Genomic DNA, 18,330 nt, shown 5'->3' on the forward strand with positions numbered 1-18,330 from the left:
GCCAACTTGTACTTCCCAAGCGCTTAGTACAGTGCTCTGCACACAGTAAGCACTCAATAAATACAATTGATTGATTGACTGATCGTATTTATTGACCTATTGACATATTTATTGGCCTGGCAGAGAATGGGTCTGGGAGACAGAAGGATATGGGTTCTAGTTTCTAGAATGTAAACTTGTGGGCAGGGAATGTGTCCACTAATTATGTTATATTGTACTCCCCCAAGCACTTAGTACAGTGCTTGGCACATAGTAAGTGCTCAATAAACACCATTGATTGATTCTAATCCAGGCTCCGCTTCTTGTCTGCTATGTGAAGTTGAGTAAGTCACTTAACTTCTCTGTGCCTGTTATGTCATGTCTTAAAATGGGATTAAGACTGTGAGCCCCATGTGGGAGATGGACTGTGTCTAACCTGATTGGCTTGTCTCTACTCTAGCCCTTAGTACAGTGCATGGCACATAGTAAGCGCTAAATAAATACTGTCAAAAAATGAAGCTGACCGATTGTCTTAAAGTCAATATGAGGAATTTGTTAGATGCACAGTTGGACGGGTAACAATTTAGAGGTTTTTGAAGAGGGGAATGAGGTGCACAAAAATGATATTTTAGAAAAATAATGCAGGCAGCAAAGTTAAGTATGGACTGTAGAGGCAAGATGCTGGAAAAATTGCGTGGCTCACATCTCTTCTCAGAGTCCTCCACTGACTTCACTCCTCAGTCAATCAATTGAGAAACAGCATGGTCTAGAGTATAGAGTTCGGGCCTGGGTATCAGAGTGACCTGCGTTCTAATCCTAGCTCCACCACTTGTCTACTGTGTGGCCTTGGGCAAGTTACTTCATTTCTCTGTGCCTCAGTTACCTCATCTGTCAAATGGGGATGAAGACTATGAGCCCCATTTGGGATATGGACCGTGTGCAACTTGATTTGCTTATCTCTACCCCAGTGCTTAGTTCAGTACCCATCACATAATAAGTGCTTAACAAATACCATTTAAAAAAAAGAGCATTTACCATGTGCAGAGCACAATTGTATAACAATAATGATGGTATTAGTTACTGGTATTAGTTACTGGTAATGATGGTATTAGGTTAGTACATTAGCTTACTATGTGCCATACACTGTTCTAAGTGCTTATATGCTTATAAGAGAGTATAAAGACATGTACGTAAATTCTTTGCAGCTGGGGCAAGTATCAAAGTGCTTAAGAGGTTCATAGACAAGTGCATAGGTGAGGCAGAGGGGAGGGTGGGAAGGGAAATGAGGGCTTTTTCAAGGAAGGTCTCTTGGAGGAGACGTGATTTTAGAATGGTTTTGGTCATGGAGAGAGCGGTGGACTGCCGGATATGAAGTGGGTGGGAGTTCCAGGCTAGAGTTTGGACAAGGGCACAGGTTTGGTTGTGGGATAGATGGATTGAATTCGGGGGATGGGGAGGGACGGGGAGTGTATTGTGGTAGGATATCAGTGAGGTAAGGTCAGAGGAAGAGAGCTGATTGAATGCCTTGAAGTCAAAGGTGATGGGTTCCAGTTTAATGCGAAGGTGGATTGGCAAAATATTGGAGGTTTTTGAGGAGTGGGTAGAAAAATGATCCCTGCAGCAGTGCGAAGTAACGACTGGAGAAGAGACACACAGGAGGCCCAGAGGTCAGTGAGGACGTTGCTGCATTGGTCTGGCAGGTGTCACTCCAAAAGCAGAGATTTGGGCACTGGGCTGCTCAAAACAATCTAGTCCTGAGGAGCCCCATGTGGGATAGGGATTGAGTCCAACCTGATTACTTTATATCTATCCACATGTTAAGCTCTGTGCCTGGCACATAGTAGGCACTGAACAAATCACCATTAAAAAAAAAGTCCACCTATCCAATCCTGACCAAAACACATAGATTCATGGGGCACCCATCAAAACCAAAGTCGGGCAGCCCCTGCCCCCAAAATAGAAGCAGGTGCCCCCTCCAAAAGTAGAGACTCGGGAGGCAGGTTCCCAAAAGAGACTTGGCAGATTTTGTGCTCCCAAAACATCATCTGGAAGAAACCCCCGCCCCCCGCCCACCCAAACACACACAAACACAGAATAGGCAACCAGCCTCCTAACAGAAGACCTAACCCTGCCCTCTCCCTGACTTTCCCATCACTGTTGACGGCACTACCATCCTTCCCGTCTCACAAGCCCGCAAGCTTGGTGTCATCCTTGACTCCGCTCTCTTGTTCACCCCTGACATCCAAGCCATCACCAAAACCTGCCAGTCTCACTTCCGCAACATTGCCAAGATCCACCCTTTCCTCTCCATCCAAACCGCTACCCTGCTCCTTCAAGCTGTCATCCTATCCCGTCCGGATTACTGTATCAGCCTCCTCTCCGATCTCCCATCCTCCTGTCTCTCCCCACTTCAATCCATACTTTACGCCGCTGCCCGGATTGTCTTTGTCCAGAAACGCTCTGGTCATGTTACTCCCCTCCTCAGAAATCTCCAGTGGCTACCAATCAACCTACGCATCAGGCAAAAACTCCTCACCCTCGGCTTCAAGGCTGTCCATCACCTCGTCCCCTCCTACCTCTCCTCCCTTCTGTCCTTCTCCAGCCCAGCCCGCACCCTCCGCTCCTCTGCCACTAATCTCCTCACCATTAGGCCTCGTTCTCGCCTGTCCCGCCATCGACCCCCGGCTCACTTCATCCCCCTGGCCCGGAATGCCCTCCCTCTGCACATCCGCCAAGCTAGCTCTCTTCCTCCCTTCAAAGTCCTACTGAGAGCTCACCTCTTCCAGGAGGCCTTCCCAGACTGAGCCCCCTCCTTCCTCTCCTCCTCCCTCCCTTTGTCCCCCCCGCCTTACCTCCTTCCCTTCCCCACAGCACCTGTATATATGTATATATGTTTGTTCGCATTTATTACTCTATTTATTTATTCTACTTGTACATATCTACTCTATTTTATTTTGTTAATATGTTTTGTTTTGTTCTCTGTCTCCCCCTTCTAGACTGTGAGCCCACTGTTGGGTAGGGACTGTCTCTATATGTTGCCAACGTGTACTTCCCAAGTGCTTAGTACAGTCCTCTGCACACAGTAAGCACTCAATAAATATGATTGAATGAATGAACAGAAGACCCTCATGGCCCCCCAACAAAAGCCGAGGTTCAGGTAAAGAAGCAGCATGGCTTAGTGGAAAGAGCACGGGCTTTGGAGTTAGGTGCTGTGGGTTCAAATCCAGGCTCCGCCACTTGTCAGCTCTGTTACTTTGGGCAAGTCACTTCACTTCTCTGAGCCTCATTTCCCTCATATGTAAAATGGGGATGAAGACTGTGAGCCTCTCATGGGACAACCTCATCACCTTGTAACCTCTCCAGCGCTTAGAACAGTGCTTTGCACATAATAAGTGCTTAATAAATACTATCATTAACTGCCCTCCCCAAAAGAGGCTAGTCTGAAGGCTGTTTCCAAAAGGAAGCCAGTTGTGGGAGACATGGAGCGAATGGTTTTTCCTGAAAAATGATCCTTGCAACAGAGTGAATAGTCACAATAATAATAATAATAATAATGATAGTGCAAAGCTATGAGAAGCAGCGTGGCTCAGTGGGAAGAGCATGGGCTTTGGAGTCAGAAGTCATGGGTTCAAATTCCAGCTCTGCCAATTGTCAGCTGTGAGACTTTGGGCAATTTACGTAATTTCTGTGTGTCTCAGTTACCTCATATGTAAAATGGGAATTAAAACTGTCAGTCCCCTGTGGGACAACCTGATCACCTAGTAACCTCCCCAGCGCTTAGAATAGTGCTTTGCACATAGTAAGCACTTAGTAAATGCCATTATATATAAAAAAGCACTGTTCTAAGCACTGTGGAGGATAAAAAGTGATCAGGTTGTCCCAGGTGGGGCTCTGTCACCCGTCGTTTGGGGAGATGGGTTGGTTCAGTAATCGGCGCGGCAGGAGAGAGAGAGAGAGAGACTGGGGACGGGAAGCTTGAGTTTTATGTAAAATTCTGCGAGGCGAATTGAATTATGTAATCGTTTAGGCGCAATGGATTGAACTTCCCTTTCAGGAAAAATGTAATCAATTAGTAATATTAGAGCTTCCCTAATGGGAGGAACACACGTATCATTACTCACGCACGGCAGAGCCCCCCAGGTCCCACCCAGGCGGAATTCCCTTACAGTTTGTTTGCACTCATGTGCACTTCCCACTCGGGAGGAATCCACTTGAGTTACACACCCATGGGGGAAGCCCCTAGCTCCCACCCACGAGGATTTTCCATTGGGAGGAATCCATTCATTAGTTATATATCCATGGTGAAGCAGCTGGCTTCCAGCCCCAAGAGCATCCATTGGGATGGGACTCTCACTTCCCCATCCCGGGGCTTCTCACGCTCTGGACGGGGCACCGTGCAGCCATCTGCTGCAAGTCTCGATCCTCTGCCTAGAAGGCCAGAGGCTGCAGGTATTTATCACTTGTGCTCCTAGGGCATTCCAGCTTCCCAGTTTATCCAATCTCTGCCCTCCCCCGCTCCTCCATACCTAATATGATTGGCACGGGGGCGAGGGACACCTTCTGTATTCCCAGCTTGGGCTGTCAATCTAGCGGTATCCCACCCTCGCTTCCAAGTTCTGCCTGCTGGCTCAAGTGGCCACGAGATAGCATTTGACCTGGAGATGGCTGGTACCTTGGGACAGGCTCACAGTCTTAATCCCCATTTCCCAGATGAGGGAACTGAGGCACAGAGAAGTGAAGTGACTTGCCCAAAGTCACACAGCTGACAAGTGGCGGAGTCGGGATTAGAACCCATGACCTCTGACTCCCAAGCCCGGGCTCTTTCCACTGAGCCACGCTGCTTCTCTAGTTCATTCATTCATTCATTCAAATGTATTTATTGAGCGCTTACTGTGTGCAGAGCACTGTACTAAGCGCTTGGGAAGTACAAGCTGGCAACATATAGAGACAGTCCCTACCCAACAGTGGGCTCACAGTCTAGAAGGGGGAGACAGACAACAAAACAAAACATATTAACAAAATAAAATAAATAGAATAAATATGTACAAGTAAAATAAATAGAGTAATAAATACGTACAGAGTAATAAATACGTACAAACATGTACATATATATAGTATATATCATCAGTATCATCTCTAGTATCATCAACAGTAGTAGTTCTAAAGCCCTGTGGAAGATACTGAATTATCAGGCCAGTCATAGAGCCACACAGGGCTCAGAATGTAAACAGGAGGGAGAATAAGGCTTGAATCTTCATTTTACAGACCGGGTAACTGAGGTGCCGAGAAGTAAAGTGCTTTATCCAGTGTCACTCAGCAGGTATATGGCAGAGCTGGAATTAGGATCCAGATCCTCTTTGTCCTAGGCCCATGTTCTTCCCATTTGGCCACTCTGCTCAGAGGGGAGAGATAGGAGACAGGGAGGTCATTGCGGAGGCTGATTCATTCATTCATTCATTCAGTTGTATTTATTGAGTGCTTACTGTGTGCAGAGCACTGTACTAAGTGCTTGGAAGTACAAGTTGGCAACATATAGAGACGGTCCCTACCCAACAACGGGCTCACAGTCTAGAAGGATAATGATGGCATTTATTAAGCACTTACTATGTGCAAAGCACTGTTCTAAGCACTGGGGTAGATACAAGGTAATCAGGTTGTCCCACTTAGGGATCACAGTCTTCATTCCCATTTTACAAATGAGGTAACTGAGGCATAGAGAAGTTAAGTGACTTGCCCAAAGTCACACAGCTGACAATTGACGGTGCCGAGATTTGAACCCCTGACCTCTGACTCCAAAGTCCGTGCTCTTTCCACTGAGCAACGTGGATCAGCATAGTAGCAGTTTAGATGGAGAGGAAAGGGTGGATTCTAAAGATGTGGTGAGGTAGAACTGACAGAATTTGACTGTGTGGGTTAAATGTTAGATTGTTGAGGATAGTGCCACAGTTACAGGCTTTTGACAAGGAGGATGGTGGTGGTGTTGTCTACAGTGATAGGGAATTTGAGGGGAGGACAGGGTTGGTGGAGGAGAAGAATGGGAGGCAGCAGGTGAAGACAACTTACTCAAGGAGTTCGGGAAGGAATAATAGGGGATGGGGTGATATCTGGAGGGTGCCATGGGATTAAGGAGGATTTCTTTTATGGTAGGGTTTACGTGAGCATGGTTGAATGCAGTGGGGATGGAGCCATTGGAAAGTGAGTGAATGAAGATTGTGGTCAAGAAAGGAATGAGGGAGGGACCAATTGCTTCGATAAGGTGGGAAGGGATGGAGTCAGAGGCCTAGGTGGAGGGCGCTAGAATTTAAGAGGAGGCAGATGATAGTCTCTCAAGATAGATAGAAAGCGCTTAGTACAGTGCTCTGCACATAGTAAGCGCTCAATAAATACGATTGATGATGATAGTCATGGGAAGGATGGGAGAGTGGAGGAAGGACCTGGGATATTTTAAGCCTAATGGTTTCAATTTTGTTGATGAAGTATATTCTAAGGTGATTAGGGGCATGGGGTGGTGGTTGCTCTGGGAGTTGTTCGAGGAGGGAGTTAAAAGTGGGTGTTTCATTCACTTATTGATTTCCACATCCATTGTCCCCGGTGGCTGAAACAGCCACCGGGGACAATGGACGTGGGAATCAATAAGGAGGGAGATGTAGTGAAACCTCACAATCAGTTTCAAAATTCTCCCCCACCTCGCCCCACTTTACCTGTGTACACTCTTCATCCCCAACCTTGCACCTTCGTCTCAATCCATCTGTGGTATTTCTGGAGCACTTCTTGAGTGCAAAGCACTGTACTAGGCACTTGGGAGAGCACAATGGAGTTGGTAGACATGATCCCTGACCTCAAAAAGCTTAGAATCTCAACTCTCCCTCCTCTGTCCCTTCATTCACACAACTCCCTTGACTTGGCGCTCCCTCCCTCCCCATATTAAATGGAGAATAGCTCTCCCCATATTCAACACCTCACCCAAGAAACTTTACTTGAATAATTTTTAGGCACCTTGTTGCCATACTGAGAAGCACAGGCTTGGGAGTCAGAGGACATGGGTTCTAATCCTGGCTCCACCACTTGTCTACTCTGTGATCTTGGGCAAGTCACTTCTCTATGCATCAGTTACCTCAGTTACCTCATCTGTCAAATGATGATTGAGACTGTGAGCCCCAAGTGGGACAGGGACTGTGTCCAACCTGATTTCCTTGTAATAATAATAATAATAATGATGGCATTTACTCATTCGTTCATTCATTCATATTTATTGAGCGCTTACTGTGTGCAGAGCACTGTACTAAGTGCTTGGGAAGTACAGGTTGGCAACATATATAGACGGTCCCTACCTCACAGCAGGCTCACAGTCTAGAAGGGGGGAGACAGACAACAAAACAAAACATATTAACAAAATAAAATAAATAGAATAGTAAATATGTACAAGTAAAATAAATAGAGTAAGAAATCTGTTCAAACATATATACAGGTGTTGGGAGGGGAAGGAGGTAGGGCGGAGGGATGGGGAAGGGGAGAGGAAGGAATGGGCTCATTTATTAAGCCCTTACTATGTGCAAAGCACTGTTCTAAGAGCTGGGGAAGTTACAAGGTGATCAGGTTGTCCCCCCAGGGGGCTCACAGTCTTAATCCCCATTTTACAAATGAGGTAACTGAGGCCCAGAGAAGTTAAGTGACTTGCCCAAAGTCACACAGCTGACAATTGGTGGAGCCGGGATTTGAACCAATGACCTCTGACTCCAAAGCCCGTGATCTTTCCATTGAGCCATGCTGCTTGTTCAGTGCTTTGAACAGTGCTTGGCACATCGTAAGTGCCTAATGAATAACAACATTATTATTATCATTATTATTATCATTATTAATATATCATCCTTTCAGCTAATCTAGCACTTATGAACTTATTTCCCCCTCCTTAGTACCTATGTATATGCGTTGGCTCAATTAATTTTGACTGCTCTAGTTGGAAATATTTCTATGTTCATATAAACTTTTTGGACAGAGAACATGTCATTTCTTTATTCCCGGGTTCCTAGTCTAGTGCACTGCACCAAGTGGGTGTCCAATAAATGCTACTGCCTTTATGCCTACTATTTCAAAAGTCAAAAACTGTTTTCTTCACTGATTCTGTGCCTTGCTGCATTCAGAAATCATTGCGTTATGGTTCCATAATTGCCCTTAAGTTGACCATATGCAAGAAAGTGGCAACACCTGCATTAATTGCCATTCATTGAACTTTAGAGGGAGTCAGATGGTCATTAAATCATTGTCAAACATTTTCTAAGTGTGGCACGCTATCCCAATACATCTTGATATTCATTTCTCATCCACTTCTCATTTACTGAACTAAAGCATAGAAATTGCCTCCCAAAACTTGGGGTAGATTTGCTCAGTTTTATTCTGTATTCTTGCAAGGTTATTCTGCAGGCAGGGTGCTGGATTGATACACATGGATCGTTTTATATACAGAGTAGTTAGAGAATTAGCATTCCTCTCAATCTGTCCCCTGGGATTTTGCTGGGCTTTTGTCTCTTCTCAGATGTGGCTCATAATAGTAAGGTAAAAGCAGAGTCTAAATGCCAGTTATCCCATTAAATTCACACTCAGGAAAATTTATCAACTAGATTTTGCTTCACTGCGGGCATAATTATATGCACCAAATGTCTCCGTCTCCTTGTTTTATTAAAAAGAAGATATAAATCCACTCTCCTGGTCAAATAGTTTACACGGTAGAGAAAGCGAAATGGCTTAAAGTCGTTTCCGCATCGTCTGTGAATTGACACTTGTTTAGGTCATTCCAGAATATTCCAGGTAGGAGGAAAGAGTGTCTTCATCTTATTTTCAATAGCTGCAGATTTAACCCTCTAACTTCCCTTGCACTTCCATGGTTTGGAGACTACATTTCCATAAATAGGAAATATAAAAATTTAAGACATCAAAATTATTTTAAAACTATTGTCTCCGTAGATGCTGCTTCTCCTCAGAAGCAGCTGTTGGAAGGCTTATCTTGACTAATATTTTTCCCCTTTTAAAGCTAAGGAACTTGCAATCAATTGAGGTTGTAATTGTCTAACATCAGCATGATAGATAATTAGTAGTGTGCATATCCATGAAAAGCAGATGGAGTAATTTTGTGCATTTTTTCTTAATTGTCTTCCCATGGGTAGCATATTATGGCAAGTGTCTTATTATCCATTCATTTTTAACTAACAATATATTATGGAAATAAAATCCACACCACTATCATTTTCTTTACCAAGATATTAAAATGTAATGCGTGTGTTGATTTGACTAAATATATGTTGAAAGTGCCGGTGGCTACAAAGTTGACGTGAAAAATACCATAGAATTTTGCAGATTAGTGCCACTTTCTTACAAGTGAAAGGTTATCATTGTGTTTTGACATTGTAGAATTCTAAGGCCAAGGTATATGCCTATTCTTTATTTTTTATTCATTTTAGGAATGATTAGGAACAGTTTTCTAGTTTCTCTGGTGTGGAGGAAGGGAACAGTGCACAATAGGTCCTCACTCCCCTCTAGACTGTAAGCTCCTTATGGGCAAAGAATGTTTCTATTATCATACACTCCCAAGCACTTAGTACAGAAGCAGCATGGCATAGTGGGTAGAGCACAAGCCTTGGAGTCAGAAGGTCATGGGTTCTAATCCTGACTCTACCACTTGTCTGCTGTTTGACCTTGGGCAAGTCACTGTACTTCTCTGGGCCTCGGTTGCCTCATCCAAAAATGAGGATTGAGACTGTGAGCCCCACGTAGGATAGGAACTGTGTCCAACCCAATTTGTTAACATCTACCCTAGCACTTAGAACAGTGCCTGGCACATGGTAAATGCTTAACAAATGCCATTATTATTATTACCGCGCTCTGAATGCAGTAAGTGCTCAATAAATATGACTGACTGACTGAATAAATGACAGCAGCTGGAGTGCAAACACCAGGTCTCAGAAGATGGAGGGAAGAATTTTTTATAAAGTACCATTCTACCCCTGATTACGTGAAACTGCTGGTCTCCAAATCCATTATTATTGAAGAATTCTATTATGCCCCTTCAGTCTCACAATCAGGCTTAGATAGCAATAGTTTTTTTTTTTTGGTTTTTTTTTTTTGGTAGGGCAAATTTTTATGGGTGTCTGTGGCTCTGGTAAGAAATAATGGTGGAAGTAATAATAGTATTTATTGAGCTCCCACTGGAGGCAATGCACTATACTGAGTGCTTGGGAAAGTAGAGAAGCAGCGTGGCTCAGTGGAAAGAGCCCGGTCTTTGGAGTTAGAGGTCATGGGTTCAAATCCCGGCTCCATCACTTGTCAGTTGTGTGACTTTGGGCAAGTCACTTAACTTCTCTGTGCCTCAGTTCCCTCATCTGTAAAATGGGGATTAAGACTGTGAGCCCCAGGTGGTACAACCTAATCACCTTGTAACCTTACCAGTGCTTAGAACAGTGCTTTGCACATATTAAGTGCTTAATAAATGCTATTATTATCATTATTATTATTATTATTATTATTATTATTATTACAACCAGAGAGATAAAAGTGGCACATGCATTCCTTGACCTTCTGGGCTTACACGTTATTGGGGAGATTAATTGACAGACAACCTTCTTTTATGGTATTTAAGTGCTTACTATGTGACAGGCACTGTACTAACCGCTGGAGTAGATACAGGCTAATTAGGTTGGACACAGTCCATGTTCCACATGGGGCTCACAGTTTGAATCTCCATTTCACAGCTGAGGTAACTGAGGCACAGAAGCAAAGTGACTTTCCCAAGGTCACACACAACACAAGTGGTTGAGAACCCAGTTCTTTTTGACTCCTAGGCTCGTGCTCTACCAATTTGTACTTACCAAGCGCTTAGTACAGTGCTCTGCACACAGTAAGCGCTCAATAAATGTGATTGATGATGATGATGATGATGATTGAAAAAAAAAGGAAAAAAAACTAGGCCATGCTGCTTCTCCAAGTTTTGAAACCTATCATTAGTTTTTGCTTGATGTGGAAGGTGGAGGTGTAGTAAGCACTCTGAGGGCTGGGATTGTGTATCCCAACTCAGTGTTGTAATCAATCAGTCGTATTTATTGAGCACATACTGTATGCAGAACACTATACTAAGCACTTAGAAGAGTATAGTGTCCCTCTACGCCCACTCCCTTGGAGAACTCATTTGTTCACATGGCTTCAACTACAATCTCTCTGAGAACTCATTTGCTCCTATGGCCCTCGACTACCATCTCTATATGGCCCTCTTCATATCTGACAGACCTTCAGTCTCCCCCCTTTCAAATTCTTATCAAAAGCACACCCCAAATCTACACCTCCAGCCGTGCTCTCTCTCTTTCTCTGTAGTCTCAAATTTCCTCCTGGCTTCGACAGCTCTACTTGGATGTCCCGCCAACACCTCAAACCGAAATTACCCAAGCAGAACTCCTCATCTTCTCAACCAAACCCCAGCCCCCTATCTTTCCCACCATTGTAATAATAATAATAATAATGATGGTATTTGTAAGCGCTTACTATGTTGAAAGCACTGTTCTAAGCGCTGGGGGGATACAAGGTGATCAGGTTGTCCCACTGGGGCTCACAGTCTTAATCCCAATTTTACAGATGAGGGAACTGAGGCCTAGAGAAGTTAAGTGACTTGCCCAAAGTCACACAGCTGACAATTTGTGGAGCTGGGATTTGAACCCATGACCCCTGACTCCAAAGCCCATGCTCTTTCCACTGAGCAACGCTGCTTCTCCAATGCTTCTCCATTGTAGACAACATCACTATCCTCCCTGTCTTAAAACCCATAACTGTGGCATTATTCTTTTCATTCATTCAATCGTATTTATTGAGGACTTACTGTGTTCAGAGCACTGTACTAAGCGCTTGGGAACTATAAATTGGCAACATATAGAGATGGTCCCTACCCAACAACAGGCTCATATCCTTTTGCAGCCCACATATTCATTGTCACCAAATCCTGCCGGTTCAAACTTCACAATATCACTAAATGCTGTCCTTTCCTCTCCATCCAAACTAATACCATGTTAATCCAAGCATTTATCCTATCCCATCTTGACTTCTCCATCAGCCTCTTTGCTGACCTCCTTGCCTCCTGTCTTTCCCCGCTTCAGTCTATATTTCACTCTGCTGCCTGGATCATTTTTGCACAGACTTGTTCAGTCCACGTTTCCCCACTCCTCAAGAACCTCCGGTGGCCCATCCACCTCCGCATCTAACAGAAACTCCTTGCCATTAGCTTAAAGCGCTCAATCATCTTTGGCCCCTCCTTCCTTATTTCTCTGATTTCCTACTAGAACCCACTGCCCACACTTCGCTCTTTTAATGGCAACTGTTCTTAGATTTTGCCTGTCTTGGGGCCGACTCATCCACATCCTGCCTCTGGCCTGGACCTCCCACCCTCTTCATATCTGACAGACTTTCACTCTCCCTATTTTCAAATTCTTATCAAAAGCACAGCTCTTCCCAGAGGATTTCCTTGACTTAGCCCTCATTTTCCTTCAGCACTCTCTGCCTTTTGTGTCGCCCTTACACTTAATGATAAAAATAATAATAATAATAACAATGGCATTTATTAAGCGCTTACTATGTTCAAAGAACTGTTCTAAGCGCTGGGGAGGTTACAAGGTGATCAGGTTGTCATCATCAATCGTATTTATTGAGCACTTACTGTGTGCAGAGCACTGTACTAAGCGCCTGTTGTCCCACATGGGGCTCACAATCTTAATCCTCATTTTACAGATGAGGTAACTGAGGCCCAGAGAAGTTAAGTAACTTGCCCAGAGTCACACAGCTGACAATTGGCAGAGCTGGGATTCGAACCCATGACCTCTGGCTCCAAGGCCTGTGCTCTTTCAACTGAACCACGGTGCCTCTGGATTTGCACTTGGCTTTGCATCCTTCATTCATCCCATTCTGGGCCCCCACCACTCATTTACATATCTGTAATTTATCTGTAATCTGTCTCCCCCTCTAGACTGGAAGCTTTATGTGGGCAGAGAACATATCTACCAATTCTTCTGTTGTACTCTCCTAAGAGCTTAGTACACAACAGGCCTTCCCAGACTAAGCCCCCCTATTCATTCATTCATTCATTTATTCATTCGTTCATTCATTCAATCATATTAAGCGCTTACTGTGTGCAGAGCACTGTACTAAGCGTTCGGGAAGTACAAATCAGCAACATATAGAAACGATCCCTACCCAACAACGGGCTCTCCGTCTAGACAGGGGAGAAAGACAACAAAACAAGTAGACAGGTGAGTCTCAGCTCCCCCTCCATTGGGAGACACCTCGACTCGCTCATTTTTGCTCTCCCCCCCACCCCCCAGCTCCCCGCCCCACAGCACGTATGTATATAGCTATAATTCTGTTTCTTTATATTGATGCCTGTTTTACTTGTTCTGATGTTTGTCTTCCACCTTCTATACTGTAAGCCTAGTGTGGGCAGCAATTGCCGAATTGTACTTTCCAAGTGCTTAGTACAGTACTTCTCCACACAGTAAGCGCTCAATAAATATGATTGAATGAGTGAACAATAAATATGGTAGCTTGATTGATTGCTGCATAGCATGCCAATTATAGAGGTTTTTTTTGGAGTACGCGACTATTTCATTTTCAGTTCTCTTCTGATTTCCATACAAGAACGTGGCAAATTCTATCCTTTGGTGATAGCACTCCTTTCCTTTCAGTCTCAATGGCTCTAGCTCTTTTTCCTTCCAACTTGCTCACCTCTCCCCTACACTCAAAAGGCTGTCTCTAATTCCCGATCCCCGTCGTCCCATCTCCCTACCCCGATTCCTGTCTGCACTCCTCGAGCGGATGCTACCCACTTGTTCTTTTCCTTTCTTCTCAGCCCTTTGGTTTCGTATCCAGCCTCACCTCTTGCCGTGGGTCTGTTCAGTTGTGCAGTCAAAGCATTTATGAAGCTAGTCTATCCCTACACATCCAGCCTACTCCTGTCTTAGTCTGCTCCGTTCAAGTGGCATGAGAACTTTGGGATGCCTGGGTTTCATCTCTAAAGTTGGATCAGGAATAGGGCAGTCATCTCCTCTTTTCTGCATTTGCCATGGACTCACCCCAGAATCAGGCAGCCAGTACTCATCTTGCATCTCTGCCTTCCAGGCACAAATTGGGGCCCCCAAAAAACAATGGACAGGGCAGGTGCTTTTCCTGTCTCTGGGATGGGCTTCATCAGGCCTTCCTTGATCTCTGGGGGTGAAAATGCGGCCTAGACTTCCAGATTCCAAAGAAGGCGTCGGCAATTGCAACAAGAAAGGACTTTTGCAAAATATAAAATGGCCACAAAATCCCATTACAATCATTTTTGTTACACTTTAGAAGAGAGAGTAGAAAATTGGGAAGAAGAGACAGAAAATAAAGGGAATTAGCTAATAGTCTGTTTGAACGTGGTCTTCTGCCCAGAATTTTAGGTTTGGGTAATTCAATATAATCATTACAATAATTTTGAGTCAATATCTAGTAAATCCCTCATTTAAATTGGCCAGAATGTGCATCCCTAAATGCTAGAAATGACATTCCTGGAGCCTTGATGTGAAAATTATTCTAAGGACTACTTTTAGCTTTATATTGTTTGCACGTTTAGTTTAAAACTTTCCCACAAGTGACATAAACCCGCAGTTGTAGAAGTTTCCAACAGCAAGGAGAAAAAAGTTAAATTTTACACATGCTTATGAAGTCAGTGATTGTATTAAACCTCAGAATCTGGGAAAGTTGTGTTGAGCATGTTTTCCTATGTATTTGCATACTCCTGAAGAAAATGTCTTCTTTGAAACCAGTATCATTATTTACTTCAGTTTGTCTTTTGCATGTCAGTAGTCATTTGGGGAGGAGGGGTGTGTGTGTGTGTGTGTGTGTAGCAGCTTGGCATGGCTTAGTGGAAAGAGCCCAGGCTTGGGAGTCAGAGGTCGTGGGTTCTAATCCCGGCTCCGCCACTTGTCAGCTGTGTAACTTTGGGCAAGTCACTTAACTTCTCTGTGCCTCAGTTACCTCATCTGTAAAATGGGGATTAAGACTCTGAGCCCCCATGTGGGACAACCTGATTACCTTATATCTACCCCAGTGCTTAGAATGGTGCTTGTCACATATTATTATTATTATTATTATTATTATTATTATTATTATTATTATTATTATTATTACACGTTCCAGAGGGGTGTGGAACAAAAAAACTTTGGAATTTCTTTTAAATCAGAAGAATGTATACGAATGTATATGAATGAACAAAAATGGCATGATAGGCTCTATCTAGCCTATTTGCCACGACACAGAAAAGAGTACTTGGAGTCACTATTGATTGTTCAATCATTGGTGGTAGCCAAAAAGGCCAGAAGTGTGTGGGAACATCCAAAAGGGGATGGAATACAAAATAAAATAGTACCTGCACCCCTGCATGGAGTTTTGATTGCTTCATTTTGCACACAGTAAGTGCTCCATAAATACCATTGACTGACTGATTCATTTTAGCAAGGACAGAATAGAACTAAAAAAACATATGGGTAAGGACAAGCAAAATAGCTGAGGAGATGGAGTGGCTTCATATACTGAAACGATTAGCACTGAATGGATAATTGAAGGCAGAGAGAAGGAATGATGGGTGTTTACAAATCAAGAAGTATATGGGCTAAAACGTGGAATTGCTTAACTCCCATCCTGCTGGCTGTCCCTGTTTCTGACAGAAAAGCCTCATTGCTCAAAATGGGACTGGCAAAGCCAATGAGAGGAGGGCATTTTGGTGAAATAGCCACAATTTCAATAGGTTTCACTGGAATTTTAGGCTATGAATATTGTCCTTTTTTGTAATGAGAAGTAAATTTAAAGATGCCATAGACCACACCTTGATTATTTTCTGAGTAAAGTTAAATATTTTTAAATAATATTGATCAAGGAAGAAAACTTGAAATGTGGGGGCGATGGCATTTTTTTTTGGAGTGGCAAAAGAATGACTTGTAGTAATCTCCAAGGGTTCTCCTGTCTAGATGCTATGCTTGAATAAGATATTGTTTTTATGAAATGCATTTCTTAGGCATACAAAATGCTTGTCAAATTGTTTTGTGTTGTAATTCAGCAAATAGTTCGTTTTTTATTGCGGTTAGAATATACTACTCATTTGTTTGCTTTTCTCAGCTATGGCCTAGTGAAAGAGTTGGCATGTTTACATTTCCAGTTTATAGTGTGAACTCATTCATTTCTAATATAAGTGCTCCCAACATTGCATGTTATGAAAAATTGCAGAAATTTATAACCTTTTTTTTCCCTGTGGTTTCTTGCAGGTTTGAAGAACTTGTGAAAAAGTTTAAAGTTGAATATCATGCTGGTGGATCTACTCAGAATTCCATTAAAGTTGCCCAGGTTAGTTCATTCAAGGAATTGAATTTTAGACAATCGTGCCTTAAGTAATTCCATCTTATTAATCCAAGTTCTCTGTTTCATTGTTAAAGAAGGGATTTGTTACATAATAATAGATTAAGCTTTATCGTTTGAAAACAATGACAGGTATATATCCCTTGTAGGAGAATTTCTAAATGGAACGTATCTTCGGTCTTTTCCTCTTTTATTCTCTTATGTTCTCTGTATGTCAATATGGTGTTCATTTTCACCATAATAGTTTTTTAAGAGCTAGTAGTTGATAGGTTTGTTCATTTGAAAGCAGCCCCACCGAAGAGGGGCACTTTGAATTGGATTGCTGCGGGAGGTTAGGATGCCTGGAAAAATTCATTTTCAAGTACCAGTTTACAAGCCTCAAGATAATAATAGATTAAATAACATTCCTCAAAACGAGATTTCCTTCTTCAGCTAAAGAGCTGACTTTAGAATTCAGTCCATCTTTCATTGAATCCCAAGCCTCACTCAAGTAAATGCTTACGAGGGTATACGTGAAGGAAAAGACATGTCCCTTAAGACGTTTAAAGCATCTGGTGATGGTGGTAATAGTAGCCAGCCAGTTGTATTTATTGAGTGCTTCCTCTGTACAGAGCACTGTACTAAGTGTTTGGGAGAGTACAATATAACAATAAACGTACACATTCCCTGCCCAAAATGAGCTTACAGTCTATAGGGGGAAACAGGCATAATATAAGTAAAGTACAGGTATGTACATAGTGTTAGTGGTAGTAGTAGCAGTAGTAGTATTTATTGAGCTCTCATCATGTATGCAGAGCACCTTAAGCTCTTGGAAACTATATCGCGATGGGAATTAGACACAGTCCCTGCCCTCAAGTAGCTCCCAATCTTAGACTGTGAAGGGAGAGAAATGACCCCCCTCCCGGCCCCACTGCATTTATGTTCTTATCTGTAATTTTATTTATTTGGATTGATGACTCTTTCCCGCCTTTCTCCGCACCCTGGGCACCCTGACTGTAAGGTCATTGTGGGCCGGGAATGTGACTGTTTATTGTTGTCAGTGCTCTGCACACAGTTAAGCGCTCAGTAAATATAATTGAATGACCGGAGAAAGACGCATGAGGAGCAAAGAAACAACCAAATATTAAAGCAACATAAAAGGCAAGGATACATACTCAAAATACAAACTACAATCAGCAGGGTGTTGTGACGGGACAATTTCAGGCTCCTTAAGGCAAACCCCATAGCCTCGCCAACCACCACTGCAGCCACCAATGGATTCATTCAATCATATTTATTGAGCGCATACTGTGTGCAGAGCACTGTACTAAGCGCTTGGGAAGTACAAATCGGTAACATATAGAGATGGTCCCTACCCAACAACGGGCTCACAGTCTAGAAGGGGGAGACATACAACAAAACAAAACATATTAACAAAATAAAATAAATAGAATAAATATGTACAAATAAAATAAATAAATAAATAGAGTAATAAATGCGTACAAACATATATACAGGTGCTGTGGGGAGGGAAAGGAGGTAAGGTGTGTGGGATGGAGAGGGAGAGGAGGGGTAGGATGAGAGATTGAATGAGAAAGGTAGTGGTTTGGATGGAGAGGAAAGGGCAGGTCTTGGCGATGTTGTGGAGGTGAGACTGGCAGGTTTTGGTGACGGGTTTGGATGTGTGGGGTGAATGAGAAAGCAGAGTCAAGGATGACACCAAGGTAGCGGTCTTGTGAGACGGGAAGGATGGTGGTGCCGTCTACAGTGACGGGAAAGTCAGGGAGGTTACAGGGTTTGGGAGGGAAGATAAAGAGTTCAGTCTTGGACGTGTTGAGTTTTAGATGGTGGGCAGGCATCCAGATGGAGATGTCTTGAAGGCAGGAGGAGATACAAGCCTGGAGGGAGGGAGAGAGAACAGGGCTGGAGATGTAGATTTGGGTGTCATCAGCGCAGAGATGATAGTTGAAG

The 18,330-nt window shown here is 43.3% G+C and overlaps 1 protein-coding gene across 2 annotated transcripts in view; it reads left to right on the forward strand.

Moving 5' to 3' along the window:
- The window catches only part of ADK (adenosine kinase), a 580,063-nt gene that overhangs the window by 202,879 nt on the left and 358,854 nt on the right, over positions 1–18,330 (forward strand). For both annotated transcript variants that reach the window (XM_038744078.1, XM_038744079.1), the window contains exon 4: positions 16,290–16,368. In XM_038744078.1, the coding sequence (XP_038600006.1) occupies positions 16,290–16,368 (79 nt within the window). The remainder of the gene's footprint in view (positions 1–16,289; positions 16,369–18,330) is intronic.

Source organism: Tachyglossus aculeatus, chromosome 3, assembly GCF_015852505.1.
Source record: "Tachyglossus aculeatus isolate mTacAcu1 chromosome 3, mTacAcu1.pri, whole genome shotgun sequence".
NCBI classification, from domain to species: domain Eukaryota; kingdom Metazoa; phylum Chordata; class Mammalia; order Monotremata; family Tachyglossidae; genus Tachyglossus; species Tachyglossus aculeatus.